The sequence below is a fragment of the Malania oleifera genome, chromosome 12 (genome assembly GCF_029873635.1).
Source record: "Malania oleifera isolate guangnan ecotype guangnan chromosome 12, ASM2987363v1, whole genome shotgun sequence".
Lineage (NCBI taxonomy): Eukaryota > Viridiplantae > Streptophyta > Magnoliopsida > Santalales > Ximeniaceae > Malania > Malania oleifera.
Genome location: NC_080428.1, coordinates 86,772,942 through 86,791,185, shown reverse-complemented (window position 1 = coordinate 86,791,185; position 18,244 = coordinate 86,772,942). Strand labels below are relative to the sequence as shown.

General features: G+C 34.7%; 1 protein-coding gene across 1 annotated transcript in view; it reads left to right on the top strand.

The window, feature by feature from the left end:
• Nucleotides 1–935: 935 nt before the first annotated feature.
• LOC131144878 (ADP-ribosylation factor GTPase-activating protein AGD3) overlaps nucleotides 936–18,244 on the top strand; it is a 35,057-nt gene continuing 17,748 nt past the window's right edge. The window contains exons 1-7 of the mRNA XM_058093806.1: nucleotides 936–1,266; nucleotides 1,346–1,571; nucleotides 3,806–3,882; nucleotides 4,612–4,712; nucleotides 8,718–8,788; nucleotides 12,929–12,991; nucleotides 13,211–13,255. Coding sequence (XP_057949789.1) covers nucleotides 1,527–1,571; nucleotides 3,806–3,882; nucleotides 4,612–4,712; nucleotides 8,718–8,788; nucleotides 12,929–12,991; nucleotides 13,211–13,255 — 402 coding nt within the window. The 5' untranslated portion in view covers nucleotides 936–1,266; nucleotides 1,346–1,526. The remainder of the gene's footprint in view (nucleotides 1,267–1,345; nucleotides 1,572–3,805; nucleotides 3,883–4,611; nucleotides 4,713–8,717; nucleotides 8,789–12,928; nucleotides 12,992–13,210; nucleotides 13,256–18,244) is intronic.

Here is an 18,244-nt window from a genome sequence, read left to right as displayed (position 1 = left end):
ATGCTAACTTAGTCTCTTCACAATCTGAGTAATTAATTAAATATTGAGTTGTTAGATACTTTTTTTTTTTTTCAGAATGAATTATTACAATTAAGAATGTGATATGTATGAATGATTAAATAATTTAAATCTAAATTTTGTTAGACAATTTATAGAAAACTTATTATATGCTAATGTAATATGCATGAATAATTTATTATAAAAAATTACGTATCGTCTTTTAGATTAGTAGTTTGTAAATAAAATTATTCATTGTAATCAATTTGTTAGCGTTCCAAAGTGGTATGTCCCACTCCGATCAAATTATAACTACTCAATATTTTATAAGTTAACAATTTAGAATATTAGCCCATATAAATAACATCTCCTAAAGAAATGAAGCTCGTAAAATAATATATGCAACAATGATATAGTACAACTATAATGAAATCATTATATTATTAGTTGTGGATACCAAACCTCATATTTAGTGTTTACAAAAAAAGGAAATTGTGAGAAAAATTTTAAAATAAATCTGAAGATATTTTAAAAGTAATAAAAAAAAAAATTAAATAAAACTATCTTCTATTGTCTTAACCAAATGTTTACGTAATCAAACCCATGCAATGCGTGGAAACAGCACATTAATTAATATGAAAAATTCTAAAATAAAATCTTCTATTATATTTATGGTGACCTTAAATAATTACATACAAGTGCAACTTATTTGTCCAAATGTGTATTTATAAATATTTATATTTAAAATTATACATGCATATTTTTAAAAAATTATGGATTATATTTAAAGTAGGATGATAAAAAAAAAAAGCTTAAAAATAGCTTTTAAAGTTGTTTTCATTAATAGCATCGATTAAAATATTTTTTTTTTCAGAAATATAATTTTTCCTGTAAATAGAGAGAAGGGGGAAAAAATTGCGTAAAAAGGAAAAAAAAAGAAAAAAAGAAAAAGGAAATAGAAAAAGTCTGTATTGCTTTTATCAATGCATCTCTTGCGGGCATGGTTTCGATAGTTGAGGTTAATCAAGGGAGAATCGCCTAATCGATCCGTTCAATTCCCGAGACTCCATTGCCGCGACCTCTAATGCCGTGATCAAGATCCTGTTTTTCCACTCCTACCTAGGGTTTTTCCCTTCCTCGTTCTCTCTGCTGATCTAGGGTTTTGAAAAAGGCAGCAACAAAAAAATTTCAGTCTGAAAATTGCGAGCTCCCGGAGCTCCCCAGACTGCGTCGTTAATGGCGTGATGTTCGCGTTAATCGAGTTCCTGTGTGTGTAGTTTGCTATCTTTGTCATGTTTGTAGGGAAATTTTATAAACTTTGAGGTTTGAGTAGGGAGCTTTGTCTCAGCTTCTTTCGGTTCAATGGCGTTTGGGATCGGGCGAGAAGGCGAGATCTCGCTTGGTTTTGGGAGCATCACGGAATCGCGGCGCTTGAGAGATTTGGTTAGGCTCAATCTGAGATGATCTAGCGTTGGTGTGATGTTAATGAGTGTTCGTTGCAGAGACGACGCAGAATCACAGTTGCAACCATGCATTTCGCGAAGCTCGACGACTCTCCGATGTTTCGGAAGCAGGTCTCTCTCTCTCTCTCTCTCTCTCTCTCTATTTGTCTGTATATAAATTTTTAACTCATTGGGCATAATTAGCTGAAATTCGCAAAATGTTATAGCTGGCTTATTTTTTCTTTTCCATTTTTCATTTATTTTTCTCGTTTGAGTGGGGCTGCACAGTGGAATTCTAGTTGTATTTGTTTATTCGCGATTTACATTCCGGAGTGTTTAAAACATACAAGTGTTTGATAACTTGGGGAAGATAGTTCAGGTTTGAATTCTGAAGTCTCCAGGCAGCTCAATCGTTGTTGTTCCTAATTCTTAAGATGCAGATTGTAATTCTTTCCCTACCGTTAGCTGCTCATTATAGACTATCTGTACGCTTAAATTATAAAAAATTACAATGTCAGTTCTTGTGGAGACATCTAGTGTGGGTTGGGTAATGGCAAGTAGGGTTAGCTGCGAGCTCAAAGAATATGATAGTTGTCACTTGTAAAAAAATTTCTATGCACCTGGGCAATAGCATATCAATATCCATGTGGTGTGAATTTCTGAATAACCACCAACATGTGTTGTTTCAAATACACATGTTGTTGACTATAGCATTCAGCAGCAATTTTGGCAAAATTATATTCGTCATATAAGAATGGAAATAATGTGGGTCTGGGCCAATTTTGGGTGCTTAAATTCAAATCCATCCCATCCTAATTTGCAAATTCAAGTGCTAGTTTATTACTGTATGCAATGATGAAAATTCTTGTTTGTCACATCAACATTTTTGTAGTCTGAAAATCCTGCATCCAAGTACGAGTTATCTTCAAAAGATCTGTTTTATTAGTTCAAAAAAGCTGTAATCCTGATGGCTTTAGTTGGTTCTCTCCAGCTTGTTTGTGCCATAACATTGTAGAGTTGAGTTATTTTTTCAAGGAAATATTTATGGCTATTTTATTGTTTGATTATCATTTGTTAGATTGGTTTTATGGATATTACTATTTTAAATCAAAAGGTAAAGAGAGTACTTCTGATGTCTCCATTTGCTCTCTCTTTTCTTCATTACCATAATATCATTTTGCATTGTATTAAAGTAGGGTGTGTAAAATATAGAAAGGTTTTGAGCATGTTGTGCGATCATAAATCTTTAAAATTAAAAGTAAAGTTCTAGAGTAGTTGTGTTCATTGACCTTTAGAGAGATTGGAGGGAGGAGGGGGTTGTATTATTTTTATTAGGTGGTTGCAAATGAGCCAAGCTTCCTTGAATTTTTAACCATGCTCAAGCTTGAGCGCCAAGCTTAAACTGACTGGGTTAGAATATAGTTCTTCAAGCTTCTTTATTAAAGTACTAATTTGTCTCTACCCAAGCTGGAGCTAATTGTTGAGCTTTAGTTAAATTTTGTTTAAAGACATTTGAAAAATTTATCAAATGAACATATATAAACATATTTTTCAAATACAAGTAATTTATATAAAATTAACATTGTAATATTATAATATCATGAGTCAACTTAGAAAACAATGTCAAGGATATTTGAAAACAAAAGTATCATTTCTTAAAAAAAAATAAAAAAACAAGGTCATTTAAAAACCTAAATATTTTCCAGCTTGCCTTGTGTCAAAATCGTGTAATTTTTATAGGCCAGTAATTAGCCTATAAACATGAAGCATGAGCATGTAGTAACTAGACTATTTGTAATGAACAGCCAGATGATCCTATTCACAAATAACTCAAATCAAATGCCAACTTCAAAAATGGATTATTCATTTGCATACTATAAATGGATTGCAAAATTAAAACCTTTGCCCCCACTCCACTTCCGGTACTAAATGAGTCCACTAATGAGCTTCTAAATGTGCCTAAATTGATTAATGAGCCCAAAATGAGTTTGTGAATGGATTGATCATGAGCGTATAGGAGTCGAGCCATTTATTAAGTGTGCCTCAAAGTTAGGCTTGGGAATTGCTTATTTGTGCAAACAGGTGAGTCCTAACGAGCAGTCATCAGGCCAAGCTATTGAGCTGGTCATAAACAACTTTGGTTTGTTTGTAGCTCTATTTGTAGGAAAAGAGTTAATTTGTTTATTTTATTTTAACTATATTTTCTGCCAAAATAAATGGTCATTAAAATGGTTAACTGCGATTGATCAACCACTGTAACATAACTCCACTAACCTTGCTTTCTTCTCTCTGATTCAATTGTGTGGCTGTTTATTAATGCTGTTCTGTGGCAGTATTTTGGGTTATTGATGATTTTTTGGTGACAGATACAAATGTTGGAGGAAAGCGCAGAATCACTGAGGGAGAGGAGTCTAAAGTTTTACAAAGGGTGTCGAAAATACACGTATGTATTCATTTGTAAATGTGTTATGTTTTTTTTTGGTTTTGTTTTTTAGTGGCACATTCCATGAATAAAACTTATCTGTTAGGACTTCCTTTTTTTTCAATTTATTATTATTATAAATTCATTTTGATATCCAGCAATACAATTAATCTGATCAATCACTTATATCTTTTCCCATATTGGCATATATTTTTTTGTTTTTTTTATTTGTTGGGGATGGGGGGAGGGTGTGAGAAAATTTCATTGTTGAAAAATTTGCATTTTTGTTATAAATTTAGGCACTGTTTTGAAGCTGCTAGGCCTATGATTGGATGTCCTTTTGTTTCTAGAAAAGAGGATACATCTTAGGAAGATAGAATATAGAAATAAAATTAAAGAAAATAATCTACTTTGCAAAATTTTGCCATGCAAATCATTCCCAAAATCCCACCCCTGGCTTCACTTTCCTTCCCTTGCCTATACTAATAGTATGATAATTGAGGGTTTTTTTTGTTTTTTGTTTATTTTTGGGGGATAAATATAAATTTTCTTAGTCATAAGCTCCCTCAAGTATTTTTTCCAGTGAAAGACAAAAGGTAGCAGTGGTGTGTTGACTTGTTTTTCATTGATTACGAAACTTGCATTAGCATTTTCAATGGGAAGTTAGTTCATATCTGATGTTTCTTTCGCATAACATCGTTTCTTCCTTGGTCTTTTTATCTGAAGGATTTTGTGTTGTTTAAATTTCAGTGAAGGGCTTGGGGAGGGATATGATGGAGACATTGCTTTTGCAAGTGCCCTAGAAACTTTTGGCGGAGGACATAATGATCCTATTAGTGTAGCTTTTGGAGGTATGTTTGCTTGTTATGGTTTTGTCTTGGAATTTACTTCATTGACTGTGAAAAACATGTAAGTTGATTAATTTGTTTTGGTTCTTACTATTTAAGTGCTTCAATGTAAGTGCCATGGGTATTTTGGTTTTTAAACTTCTATTTTCTGTTTTTCTCTCACTTCGAAAGAATGATGTTTTGATGTTAGTCATATAGATGTGTGTGTGTGTGTGTGTGTGTGTGTGTATAAGAAAGCCAACTCCAAATTTAGTTTCTAAGCTTATCACTAACCTATATTTTTGTCCCTAAGCTTCTTTGCTTGTGATTTCGTTCTTGAACTTCACTGTTGCATGCAATCTCTAGCTAGTAGATAACTAAGGTGTGAAATCCATTAAATTTAATAGTTACAAGAAAGTGCATGACTGTATTGGTGCAAAAATGGAGAAGGGACGATGTCTGTGGTCTTTGGTCCTGAGCAAGCCATGCTCTGGATGTTTCTGAAACTTCACTATACTCCCCCTGTATCATATTCATATTGCAAGCAGGCCTCTCACTCCCTTGGTGTGTACACTGGGAAGTTCTTTGCTTCGCATATTAGCTTATTCACGCTTTAAGCTCAAACACTAGTTATTTACAATCACTAATCTTGTCCACAACTTTGATGGCAGGCGTTTCTTGCTTCTAAGATAGTTTTTGTGCCAATTGATCTCATTACCTTGCAAATTGTAATGCATGATAATTTTCTTTAAATCTTGATAATTTTATTGAATTTCAATTGTGTACTGCTCTATATCAATAAAACAAGAAAAGAGAGCTGGTGAGTTAGGGAATTCCTGTCCTTAATGCCTTGTTTGGTTGCCAAAAAAAAAAAAAAAATGAAATTCTTTCATGTTTCATGATTTGGGGCTTTTTAAGAAGTTCAACTGAGCCTGCTGCAAGTAATTGACTTATTTGTTAGTTGAATGTTTGCATATAATAGTAAATCATTACATGCTAATTTATAATTTTAATGTGCCATTTGACGGACAGGAAAATGCGGAAAAGAAAAATAGAGATACATTTATAATCATTTCAGGCAAGAGAAAGGAAAGAAATTCCTTTATTTTAGCCTCATATGATAATTTAGTCTAATTGAAAAAAGCAGCAAAGAAACATAACAAATAAAAATGCTGTACTTTTTATTTTTTAAAATTACAATTTCTTGTATCAAAGGATTAGGGTTTTAAAGACCTCATGTGGCTGGAGCATGGTGTGCCGAGGCCAACAATACTCAGGGACATTGCTGCTTCTTTGTTTTGGCACCAAAGCAGTCACATGATATCGTGATATTGCTAACTTTTAACAAATTCCATTCGATGACTTAGTTCTCTATTGGAGTGGATTATGTAATTATAGAGTTCAAGGATCAAATTTTCAAGCAATATTAATTTGGGAGCAAAATAGAAGAAAGTGCTAAGTTCAAGGACTCAAAGTTGGGTTAGGCCTCAAAAGAAATGCGTGTGCATGTGTTTGAAATTATCTTTGAACGATCTGTTGAGGAGTTGAGCGGCATCCTATTGATAAGCCGTTTATGTGTTCTAAGTTATTGAACTTACTTTTGGTGTTAAGCTGCTGGAACTTTAGAAAATTTAGGCTTGTGAAATATATATTTTTTTGGATGGAAGAAGAAGAATATATTCATAGGGAAAGAATGTGCAAGACTGGAGAATAAGGAATCCTCCTAAAAATAATAAAAGAACAAAATCAGGGAGAAAAAATAGCAAACCAATTACGCTGAACATCCTGAAAAGACAATGCCTTGAAACAGCCAACAACAGCAACAGATGTAATGAAGCCAAATATTGAATCTTATCCCTAATCAATGATCACGAAGTCTTCTTTCCCTTAAGTACGGGTGTTCCTTTCAAACCTAACCCCAACAAAAAGGCATATACTCCGCGTCTCCAAAAGGCTGATCTGTCTTTACTCCTTCTGAACATTGGGAAAAAATGGCCAACATATCCTCACCAAACCCGGACAAACCTAACTTTCCCTAGCGACACCAAGACTAATGCAACCAGGGAATGTCCATAGTGGGACCAATGGCTTGGATATTTTGATGGTCTCAATTCATGGAAATTTCGATAGAAACTTCAATTTTGATTTCGATTGAAGTAAATGATGGAAATTTATAGTGTACCTCTGGGAAATATTGAAGAAGATGATTATGCATAATTTGGATCCAAAATAAATTAAAAAAATTCATACATGACAAGTTTTAGTACGTACAAAATATAAATTGCATATTGCAAAGCAAGCAAGGCTGTAAAGAGCCTTTGTAAGTGTTTTTTATAATAATAATAATAATAATAATAATAAGGCTGTAGTTAATTATGGGGAATAATAATAATAATAATAATAATAATAGGGTAATTGTTACTAATGTGCTAATTTACATATGGTATGGGTAAATGGAAGGGGTAATTGGGATTTTGAAAGGGGCAAAACAGTAAAAAGGTGGGGGATTTCAATTAGGCACTGGAGTGTTGCACAATGACATGAGGCAAGGAGCACGAACAGTCCATAGACTGCATGGGGGACGGGCTGTGAGGTGCGAGGTGCGAGGTGTGAGAGCCTGCAACAACGCCCCTTATCTTGTTTGCCTCCTGCTGTGGGTTGTCGAGAGACAGAGCAAGGAGCTGCAGTGCTTGCTAGGATTTCGTTGGAGTTTTGAGCAAGAGAAAGAAGATGAAGTGATGAGGTCTGCTGGGTTTTTTCATCAAAATTCGAGCTACAGTGCCTAATTTACCGAAATTCTCAAAATTTTGGTTGAAAATTTTAAAAATGAATCTTAAAGTGACTTTCCATTTGATACCAAAATTTTGGTGTTTCAACTGAAATTTAAGTCCTTGACTGAGACCATTTGAGCTAAATCCACTGCCCCTCTCATTCCTAGTTGCAGCTGCTCTTATGCCATAAGTTTCCTTGCACGTGGCTTGTCTGTGATAACTTATTTGGATTTGCATGAACTAGCGGGCTGATCACTGTGGGGATGCCCCTTCCAGCATGAGCGAACCTTAGAGGAGAAACAACAATGCAACAACAATTAGAGGCAGATTCAGAACTATCAAAACAGAGAACACACATATCTGGGAATAAAGCCTTAGAAGGCCTCCTATTCTGCAATTATGGAAGGAAAATCAATTTGTGGAGGTTTTATGTGTATTTATTACCATGACATGTTTGATTTTTTGTGAACCTTTAATGGTGACTGAGAGCTGTGGGACTTAACAACACCTCTTGGAGGTTTAGAACCATGATCTCAGTTATGCAGGGCTTGAAACATCAACATTGGTTTGAAAAATTGTTCCTTTGTGTGTATATAGATTGATTTGTTGTAGTTCAATGGAGTTATGGGATACTATTTATGTTTTGCTTGTTTTCTGTGGTCAAACTCAAGAAATGTCAGCTTGCAGAGTTTAATACCTCTGCTGGTGAAAGTTTGTTAATGTCTAGGTGTCACCATCCTTCGTCGGGTTTGTACTAGGGAGATCTCATCCATGTAAGGTTGGATATGGTTTCAACCTTTTGATGTGCTTTTTATCGAGCAAAACGGCCCAGTGGGCCAAAACAGATGATACTTTGAGTTGTCCTGGGGTATTGCCATTTGGGTCATACCCTACACAAAGAAGTGGGCTATTTTGATGAGGGCATCATATATCAAATGGGGAAGTAGCCCTATATCAGGTGTGTACTAGGGAGATATTGGCTTGATAAGGATGGATTTTATTTCAACCTTATGAGGGTTCTTTTATAAAATCGTAAGGCCTAATGGGCCAAAGTGGAGAATGCCTCATGGGAGTTGGGCTGAGACCCTTACATATATTTGTTTTAATCTAATTGTGTATTTTATTATTTCCAAGGATCTGTTAATTATTGGCTTGATTTTTTACTGAAAATTTCACATATCTGCTTTCTTTTAAAACATTTGGTGTTAATTAACACATTTACTTGCATTATTAATGAAGTTCTTGCTTGTTTTGCAAGGCCCTGTTATGACCAAATTTACTATTGCATTGAGGGAAATTGGGACATACAAGGAAGTTCTTCGATCCCAGGTAAATCTGATGCTCTTTGATTTGATGAAAGCTTACACTTAAATTTTTGTACAAAAATAAATAACTTGTTCTTCTTTTTGAATGTTGTCATAATAATAGCCTTTGTGGTTTCTTTTTGGCTGCTTTTGTGATGGCTTTTTAGGTTTGCATGAACTTTATATGGGTACATCATTTTTCTTGAGGATATCTCATCCTCTTTGTACTTTCTTCCTTCTTAATAATTTCTTCTCTTTTCTAAAGGGTACACTTTCGTACCTTAACTTTCTATTTTGATAACTTTGAATAAGGAAAAGTGTTTATGGCTTCTGTACTAGGCTTTCTTTTGCGTGTTAATAATTTATTTTTGTGTTCCATTTGATAGCAAAGTGGTCATAGGATAGGTGTTATGGTTAGCATAGGGTAATAAGAAAAAAAGTATATCATCTGCCATCTTGATTGTTGGATTCTTGTTAGTGTGAAGTTGATTGTGGAGCAACCCTAAAACTCCAGTTCTTCGTCTTTTCAATGTTGGCAGTGAGAAAGAAGCTTTAGCCATGGACCTTTTGCATTCTTCAGGGGGTTCTACTATTTTTGTTGTACAATAGGTTAGAAGACTTCATATTTGTGAGTTTATTCATCTATTTAGTTACTATCACGTGTGCTCCGCTTTTGATTTTGATTGACAATACTTTGTAAAAATCATGTATAAAAGATGTGCAAATAATAATTTAAATTTATTGTCACAATTTAAACTTTTAAATTTTAAATTTTATTTAATTGAAATGAGGGCGGGCCTTGAAATATTTGTTCAATGTCAAAAATTGAAACTTCAAGATGAAATTTTCACAATCTAAAGCATAGCTAGCAAAAGTTTAAAAATTTATGGTATAATTTACCCAAAACTGAAATGCTTCATTTAAAATATTTATTTTTTGTTAATGAAAAATGGATTTTAAGAATGTCTAAATAAATGTATAATCATATAATATGAGAGAGAGAGAGAGGGGGGGGGGGGGAAGAGAGAGAGAGAGAGAGAGAGCTTAGGCAGTAAGAATGGTGGGATAGGGTCTCATGAGCTGTTAAATTGACGTACCTAAAGCAAGGGGCCTCTTTCCTTATGTGGCCCACTAGTGCCATCAGGCGGACTTTCTCCCTGTGCATGAATGAATTTGTCTTGGATGTTTATATTTGCTTTATGGTTATGGTTTGCACTTTGCAGTGACAGGAAGAAATGCATTTTCCTTGCTTTTCCATTTTGCAGGGGCACCTTCTGGCCATCGCTCCTGCCAACAGATCTAGTAATAGAGGGGCAGACACTTGATTGGCCTGCCCCTCTTTCTTTTCTCTTTGTGCAACAGGGCCTCTATAGCAGAGGGCTTCCTGCTCTGCCATCAGTGCCTGGCAGCGCCGCTGCGGTGCTGTCTCTAGCAGCTTCCAGTGGCCGGGGATCAATCTTCTCAATGGCGAATGAAATTTGGAAGGAGATTGATATTTCTATGCTGCATTGTCAGGTCATAATTATGTTTTTTGCGTGAGAGGTGAGGGCATGAAAAAAATAGGAGACTATGTTGAAGCATTTTTTTTTTTTAAATTTAAAATTATGTTTATATACATATATTATTGGAAAAAAGCTGTTCAAGTTTTGAAAATTTGTATTTATAGAAAGAAAAGAGAGGTTTTGGGGGCTTTTGGCTCAAAATATGCACGTTTGAAATTGTTTTGGGTTCCTTTATTTGAGAGAAACATCACAGAAGGGCACCAAGGTGGAGGGTATATTCATGTTGCGGGCAATAAGCTTCAGCTATTTTTGTGACTTATGGGATGTCATCTCCTACTTTAGGAGGCTATGCACATCTTATTTGGGGAGCAGGAAAATGATAGGATATTGTGGAAGGTTAATAGATGTAGGACAGTAAGCAGGTAGCTGGATGGGTCATTTAGACTCAATTTGGAGACCAATTCAAAGAACAGGGTCAAGGGATTGTTGGTCCTAAACCCAAATGTGTATTTCATTTGTTGCATGTTTGTCTTTATTTGGGGGGTTCGTTTGTAACTATAGTGAGTTTTAGGGGTTTATTTGTAATTTCATGTGTCATGTATTTCCTTCTTCCATGTACCTTTCCTCTTTTTCTTCTTCTTCTTCCTCTCCTCTATATCTCTTCTGATTTCTCTCTTTGCAGTAATTCTCATTGCTGTTCTGCATACAACAAGGACAACAACAAGAAGCCTCAAGTCCCACTAGGTGGGGTCGGCTACATGAATCCTTTTCACTAATTCACCCAATCGAGAGCATTTTCCTCTATTAGATTAAGGGCTTAAATCCTTCCTCACTGCCTCATTCTAAGTTATTTTAGGCCTACCCCTATCTCTTTTCATGCCAGAAACAATAATTAACTCACTCTTCCTTACAGGTATCGTATACTTGCGACTCGATTGGTGAAATAGTATCTCTCTACGAAAAAGCCTTTTTTTTTTTTATACCGATGCACAAAGAAAAGTAAAAGTTGGATGAGTGGTATAACATTGAAAGATAAATTAAGGAATGAACATATTCGTTATAAGTTAGGTGTAGCTCCTATAGAAGATATGATAAGGGAGGGACGACTCAGATGGTATGGACACTTGCAACGTAGGCCACATAGTATACCTTTGAGGAAGAGTGACTTAGTTACTGTGGGGGGTAGTAGAAGGGGTGGGGGTAGACCTAAAATAATTTGGGAGGAGATAGTGAGTAAGGATTTAATATCCTTGAATCTATCAGAAGAAATGGTCCATGATTGCATAATTTGGTTTTGTTGTTGTTGTACAAAGAATTTTTTTTTTGTTTTAAATGCCCAAACCATCTAAGCTGCCCCTCCTTTATTTTGTCTTCAACCGGTGCTATGCCTAAATTATTGTGTATATGCTTGTTTCTTTATTTTTTAATTTTATACTACTCATCCACCTTAACATTCGCATTTTAGCAACTTTAACTTTTTGTACAAGTTGTTTCTTAGTTGCCCAACATTCTGAACCATAAAGCATAGCCGGGCGTACAGTCGTCTTATAAAATTTTCCTTTTAAATTTAAAGGTATTCTACTATCATGCAACAAACCTGATGCATGCCTCCATTTTATTCAACCTATTTTAATTCTATGTACTTCATCTTCTTCAGCTTCCCCTTCTGCTTGCATAATAGATACAAGATATCAAAATCTATTAGTGCTAATAATTGCTATTCTGCGTCATTTGCTCAATTTATCTTTCCTGTTCTGCATCACCTTTCTTGGTTAAGTAATTGTATAACATCCCATTATTTGTCAATGGGGAGAATTTCCTAATGAAAGTGGTGTGGGGGATCTTTTATGCATTTGAAAGTAGCATATTTTGTAAGGTCAGCAGTTGAGGATAAAATGTGGATAACATGATATCTAGGTATTGGTATGTGCGTAACACATGTTTGAAGTTAAGACAATAAAGGAAAAAGGAAAAAAAGGTTGCAAGCTAAGAGGGAGGAGACTCTGTTTACTCTCCTTTCAGTTGTCTCACAGCTAATACGCTCCTCCTTAATTGCCTTACTGTTAATTTGAATGGTCTTTAATTATTTCAGTCTTTGTGCTAGTGTGGGTTTTACTGTAATTGGCTTGAGATTTGTGGCACATATCACAGATGCCTGGTAGTTGGGATTTGTGGTAAACGTTTTTTGAGTGCTGACTATGTTTATGAATTTTGTGTGCTTCAATATTCAGGCATATTTCTAGGCTGTTTGTTATTGTCCTCTGCGGGGCTTTAATCTCTGCATTCTTCCCTCTTTTAAGAACTGTATCATTATATATTCTAGAAGCTAGAAAGATTTTATAGCATGTTTATAAGATGAAGCAATGCATATTATTCTGGATTTATCTTGTGGCTTACTCTCCACATAACCTGGGTACCCAGCTGAAGTAATTCTCAATGAGAGTGCAAACACAAATAAATGTTGGAAGTTCCTTGTAATATAAGTTGGAAGTTCCTCTTATCTTAAGAAAAAATGCGTCTAGATCTTGAGCATGCACATGCTTAACTAACTATTGAAGAATATGTTTACTTACATATTTTCCCCTTCATTTTGTTCTTGAAATTTCTTGTTTAGTTGTGAATGACATGTTGTTTTCTTGTCTGACATATTCTATTCTTTTCAGGTTGAGCACATGCTAAATGACAGATTGTTACAATTTGTCAATATTGATTTGCATGATGTTAAGGTACTATATATTCCTAAATTGCTGCCACTTTTGGCATTCTTTAAGTTATGATCCATACCTACTACAATTTTTTTTTTTTTCTTTCTTCTGCTTTGAAGGTTGTCAAGTGAATTTTAATTCATTTTCTTAAGGTCTAACCACTGTATGCAGTTTCATATTCTCTTATCTCATGTAAGTTTTTTCCTAGTCTGTACTATAAGGGATCTTGTCCTGGTGCAGGAGGCACGGAAGCGTTTTGACAAGGCTAGCCTTCTTTATGATCAGGTGCATTCTAATTTTTGTTGTTGAGGCTTTTTTTGGCACTAAGAATTTGTGGCATGTTCATTAACTATCCAGTCTTTGTGTCATATTGTCATCCTTTTAATGGACTGAACCAGAATGAAGTTGACTGTAAATAACTTTTAACTGAAGTTTTCTCCAGAAAATTTGTAATGTTCTTTTATCTTCAGGCTGAAAGAAATCAACAGTGTACTCCGTCCCTTTAATTTTGCAATTTTGAATAATTGGTGTTTGGATCTGATCCAATGAATGAGGAAGGGATTTCCTTATATGGTGCTGATTTGCAGGCCTATTAACAATGTTGATCTTCGCTGAAATTGCAATGCACCAGTGATGCAAGCATGGTCTTAAATTTCCACAGAATTGTTAAAATTTCTGCTTTCCATCATCCTTTAAATTGAAATGACAATCAATTTCTGTCTTGCATAAGTTTCAAAGAAACATCCAAAATTTATCGAAATCTCGAAATTTTAACGAAAACTGTTGAAATTTTAACTATAGAATGAAATTTCCTTGGAATTCACATGTGAGGTTTAGACACAAAATGAAATTTCTCTCTTAATGCATCTTATTTTTTTACTGAAACAAAAGATTATTACAAGGGCTTTTGAAATTATTGAACTCACAGCAACTTTTATTTAACCATTCATCTCTAGATTATCTTTATTTGTATAAGAAATAATATTTTATTGATTTATGAATTTCATTTATATTGACTGAGTATGTCCAATACTCCAATACACATTATTTTATGAATAAGTTTAATACACATATTATATTGTATTGCTACTATTGCACCCTATTACAACAGAGATGTATTTAATTTGTACATTTTAATCCTAAACATTACATTATCATGTCCATCAACCATTTCTAAAGTTTCATAAAGGAATTCTATCCTTTACAACTTTTCCTATGTTCTTTTATCTTCAGGCCAAAAGAAATCAACAATGTGCTCTGTCCTTTTAATTTTGCAATTTTGAATAACTAGTGTTTGGATCTGATCCAATAAGAAGGAGGGGATTTCTTTATATAGTGCTGGTTTGCAGGCCTATTAACATTGTTGAACTTTGCTGAAATTGCAATGCATCTGTGATGCATCATGCAAGCAGGACCAACAAGAATATTGCACAGGGACTGGTAGTAGTAGTTCTTTGAGTCAATTAGGGTATCTAATGTACTTCCTTTTTATCCTTGGTTTTAGTATTTATGAAAGTTTAGAAAGCAGTAGTCCTTTTGTGTGAATAAGATGCTGAAAGCCTGAAACTATTGAACACATCCTCCTGCATTGTTTATGGGCCTGAAATCTCTGGGATCTTGCTGCTCTCTGATTAGGCAGCAGTGTGTAACTGCTTAGATGGTGGAGAATAAAATCTGGGCCTGGAGGGGTATTCATAAAAAAGGAAAGCCTTGATTCTAATTTCCCTTACCATTTTTGGGATTGTGTGGAGAAAAAGAAATAGAACAGCTTTCGAGATTAGCTGAAAGATAGAGGACTACCACTATAACTGGTTGGGATAGTGGCTTGTATATCATAGACACTTATATGATTTTTGACACCTTGTGTTATGGGCAATACTTTTATTTTGACACTGTTTGTACATGGATGGCGCCCCCCTTGGTGCCTTTTAATGAATTTTTCTCTTGCTGATCCCAAAAAAACAAATATATTATTATGTTGGAATAGTTTTGGAATTAACCTGGCGCAGTTTATATTGTTTCATAAAGATTATAAATAGGTTAACATGAGTGAAAGAATCTGATGGACTTGGCCGTCTCTCTCTCTCTCTCTCTCTCTCTCACACACACACACACATTTCTGCCTCCCACCTCTCTCTACCCCTTTTGTCTTTTGATCCAGATGTTTTTGTCACTTACTGCCTCATATTTTCTCTCTTTCTTTTCATTCTCTCTTTCCTCGGGGCAATGTCAAGTGAGTGGAAGGAAAGTGGCGCTTGAAGGAGAGGGGGTGGGGGGTTGGCTAGGGTGTAATGATTAACCTGAAGAATCTTAGTGGAGGTTAGATCAGTTTTTTTAAAGCTAGTTTAGCTAGGAAATAACTTTTGTGTATGCAGTGATGGCTAGAGATTTGGGGTGAGCTTTTGTCCTCTAGTCAGGGAATTATCAACTACTCTTGGTGGAAATGTGAAGGTTATGCATACATAAACAAACTCATATTTTCATCCATGTTAATATTGTAGATCTTTATTTTACCATCCATTCCTATATTTGGTTGTGATGTATGTATTTTAAAAAGTTTGGGAATTTTAAGGCCTGATGCATCTCCCATGAATGCTTTGGATTCTAAGCTCTAAGGCACAGTTTTGTTCAGGCTGCACTCTTTTGTGAGCTTTCAGATGTGATTCTCAAATGATCTTAAAACTATGCTTGGAGTTATTTGCACTGGTAAACTATAGCCTTCAGGTGCTACATCATAAATTGGTGTATTTAGCTTCTACTATAAGCTTCATAAATTTATCCGGTTCTCAGGTGACACTGAGAACTTTATATATATATATATATATACGCACACACCCAACATATCTAACTGAATCAATCAAACCTATCCAAGTCAACCTTTGGTCACCTGAGAACCGGATAAATTTTTATATATATATATATATATGTAAAATAATGGAAGCTTTTCTTGCTTGCTGAGTCTGTTCACGTGGTCAATTTTTTGTTTCCCTCTCTTCTTAGGCTTAACTCCAGCAACAAATCTGATTCTTTGTATCTGTCTCTTCAAAATTAACAACTTCCATAATTGCATTCTTCATTCTTCATCTGTCTCTTGGTTTTCAGTGTGGCCTTTTCAATTCCCTAAAATTTCTCCTTTTAAATATTAAGAATTATCTCACTTTTTGTATCATTGCTTCTACCCAGATCCTTCACACTGACTCCCACCAACCTTCTGAGTTCTCATAAGAACTTCCTACACTTTCTCCTCCCTCCCATGCCTTCCTCAACCTTCTCCTGAACAGTTTTCTGTCATTTCACCTACACCTTTCCATGAATCTATTTCCATATATGTGAAAAAATGAAAAAGAAAATATGAGAGCAGGCTTTTGAAATGCTATAGCAATGCTGCTATGAAAAAATTGTAAAAACAGTAGGGAGAGACAACAAAAGGGCAGTGGAAAAGCAAAGGTAGGAGGGAGGGAGGGAGGGTAATGAAGCTGGTAGAGACGGCCACTCGCAACTGCAGCTATAGCAAAGTTATAGCTGCAGTTGGCTTTTGAAGCAGAGAGAGAGAGAGAGAGAGAGAGTTATGAAGCAGGCAGAGAAGGCCACTCGCAACCACGGCTACCTGTTCAACTCTCACTGTGCTGATTGCATCAGGCCCATCACCAGATCTCCTGAACTCAAAATAAATAAATAAATTAATAAATAAAGCAGACCAGTTTGAGAGCAAAAGAGATTGAGGAAGGAGAGAGTAACTAATTGAGTCCATCTGAGAGAGAAGGAAGAAAGATTGATGTCCATTTTTAGTTTATTATATTTTATATGAGACCCAATATCATTTATCTTTCCCTTTTCATTCATCTCCTTCTATGAATGAATTTAATAAAAGGAAATAATGTTACTTCATTTTGTGAAATTAAATAGGATAGGAATTGGAATAAAGTTTGATGTCATGTTGTATATTGACATGTTGTTTGTATACGACTTAATTATTATGTGTCATGGCTGTATTTGAAATACAGTGGAATATGATTATTCATTTTTTTTTGGTTGATTGACTTGAGTTATGCCCCATAGTTGAATGAGAAACACTATTACATGTATGAAAAATTGATTAGCTGTAATAATCTTACTAATAGGTGTAAAAAATCCTAGGCGTAAAAATCCAAATACTGGGTCTGACTGTCTGAGACACTTTAGTACATCTTCATTGCTTCCCATGGTTCCCTCGATTCTGACATTTTACTATTTGCATGTTTTGCAATAGAATGTTTGAGACACTTTAGTACATCTTCATTGCTTCCCATGGCTCCCTCGAAGAGATTCTGACGTTTTACTATTTGCATGTTTTGCAATAGAATGTTTTTAAATTATTGCATTTACATAAATAATGCTGTGCATCGCGCAGGTTAATATCTAGTATATATGCATATAAAATTGTAAAATAATCAATTACATAACACCGTGGGTGAAAACTAGGTCAGTATTTTGTAGATCAGTATTTTCTATGGGGCCTAACACAGACTTGTTTATTTAACTTGGGTGGGTTGGCATGTTTAGTGTGTAAATTCTCAACCCTCTTTTAATCTAAATTAACTAAGGGAGTTGGATAGTGTTGCGTAATTTGCTCAAACCCCTTGGAATCACTAACTGTTTTCCCAATCTATTCTTGCTGTGTTCGTGATCAGTGCACAAAGAGTTGGGAACTGGAAATTTTACGCACTTAATCCAGTTGTTATTAATTTGATTGGTGATCCATTTTGAATTTCTGCTTACCATCTATTAGACATTTTTTACGAGGCACTTAGGGTTGGTTATTTTTTCTTAGAGACCATAGTTGTCAAAATCATATGATTCTCAATTTCAAATGCGATTAGTTTTGATTAGCTAGCATATTGATCCAAATCTAGTGGCGACTCAAAATTATCAAGAACCGTTCATGATTGAAATCTTACAGTTCGTGATCTAGTAAGCATTCACATCCAACCAAAATTTAATGGATCCAGTTTGTTGTCATCAAACCTAACTTTTTAAAAATCCAAAAAATCACTTTTTTTTTTTAATTACAAAATGCCTTAGAACCTTTTCCGAGGGCCTTTTGAATCAAAATTAAACAAAATCCTTTATTCATCTTTTGAATTGTCATCAAAATTTGGTTTCTGAACTTTTTTTGAAGAGTTTTGACATTCCCATAAAGTCTATATTTGTTTGATTCTCCCACAAGCAGTTTATTTTGAAGGTAGAAGTGTTTAGTTGTAGAGACATTTTAACATTTTGACATTTTAAAAGTGA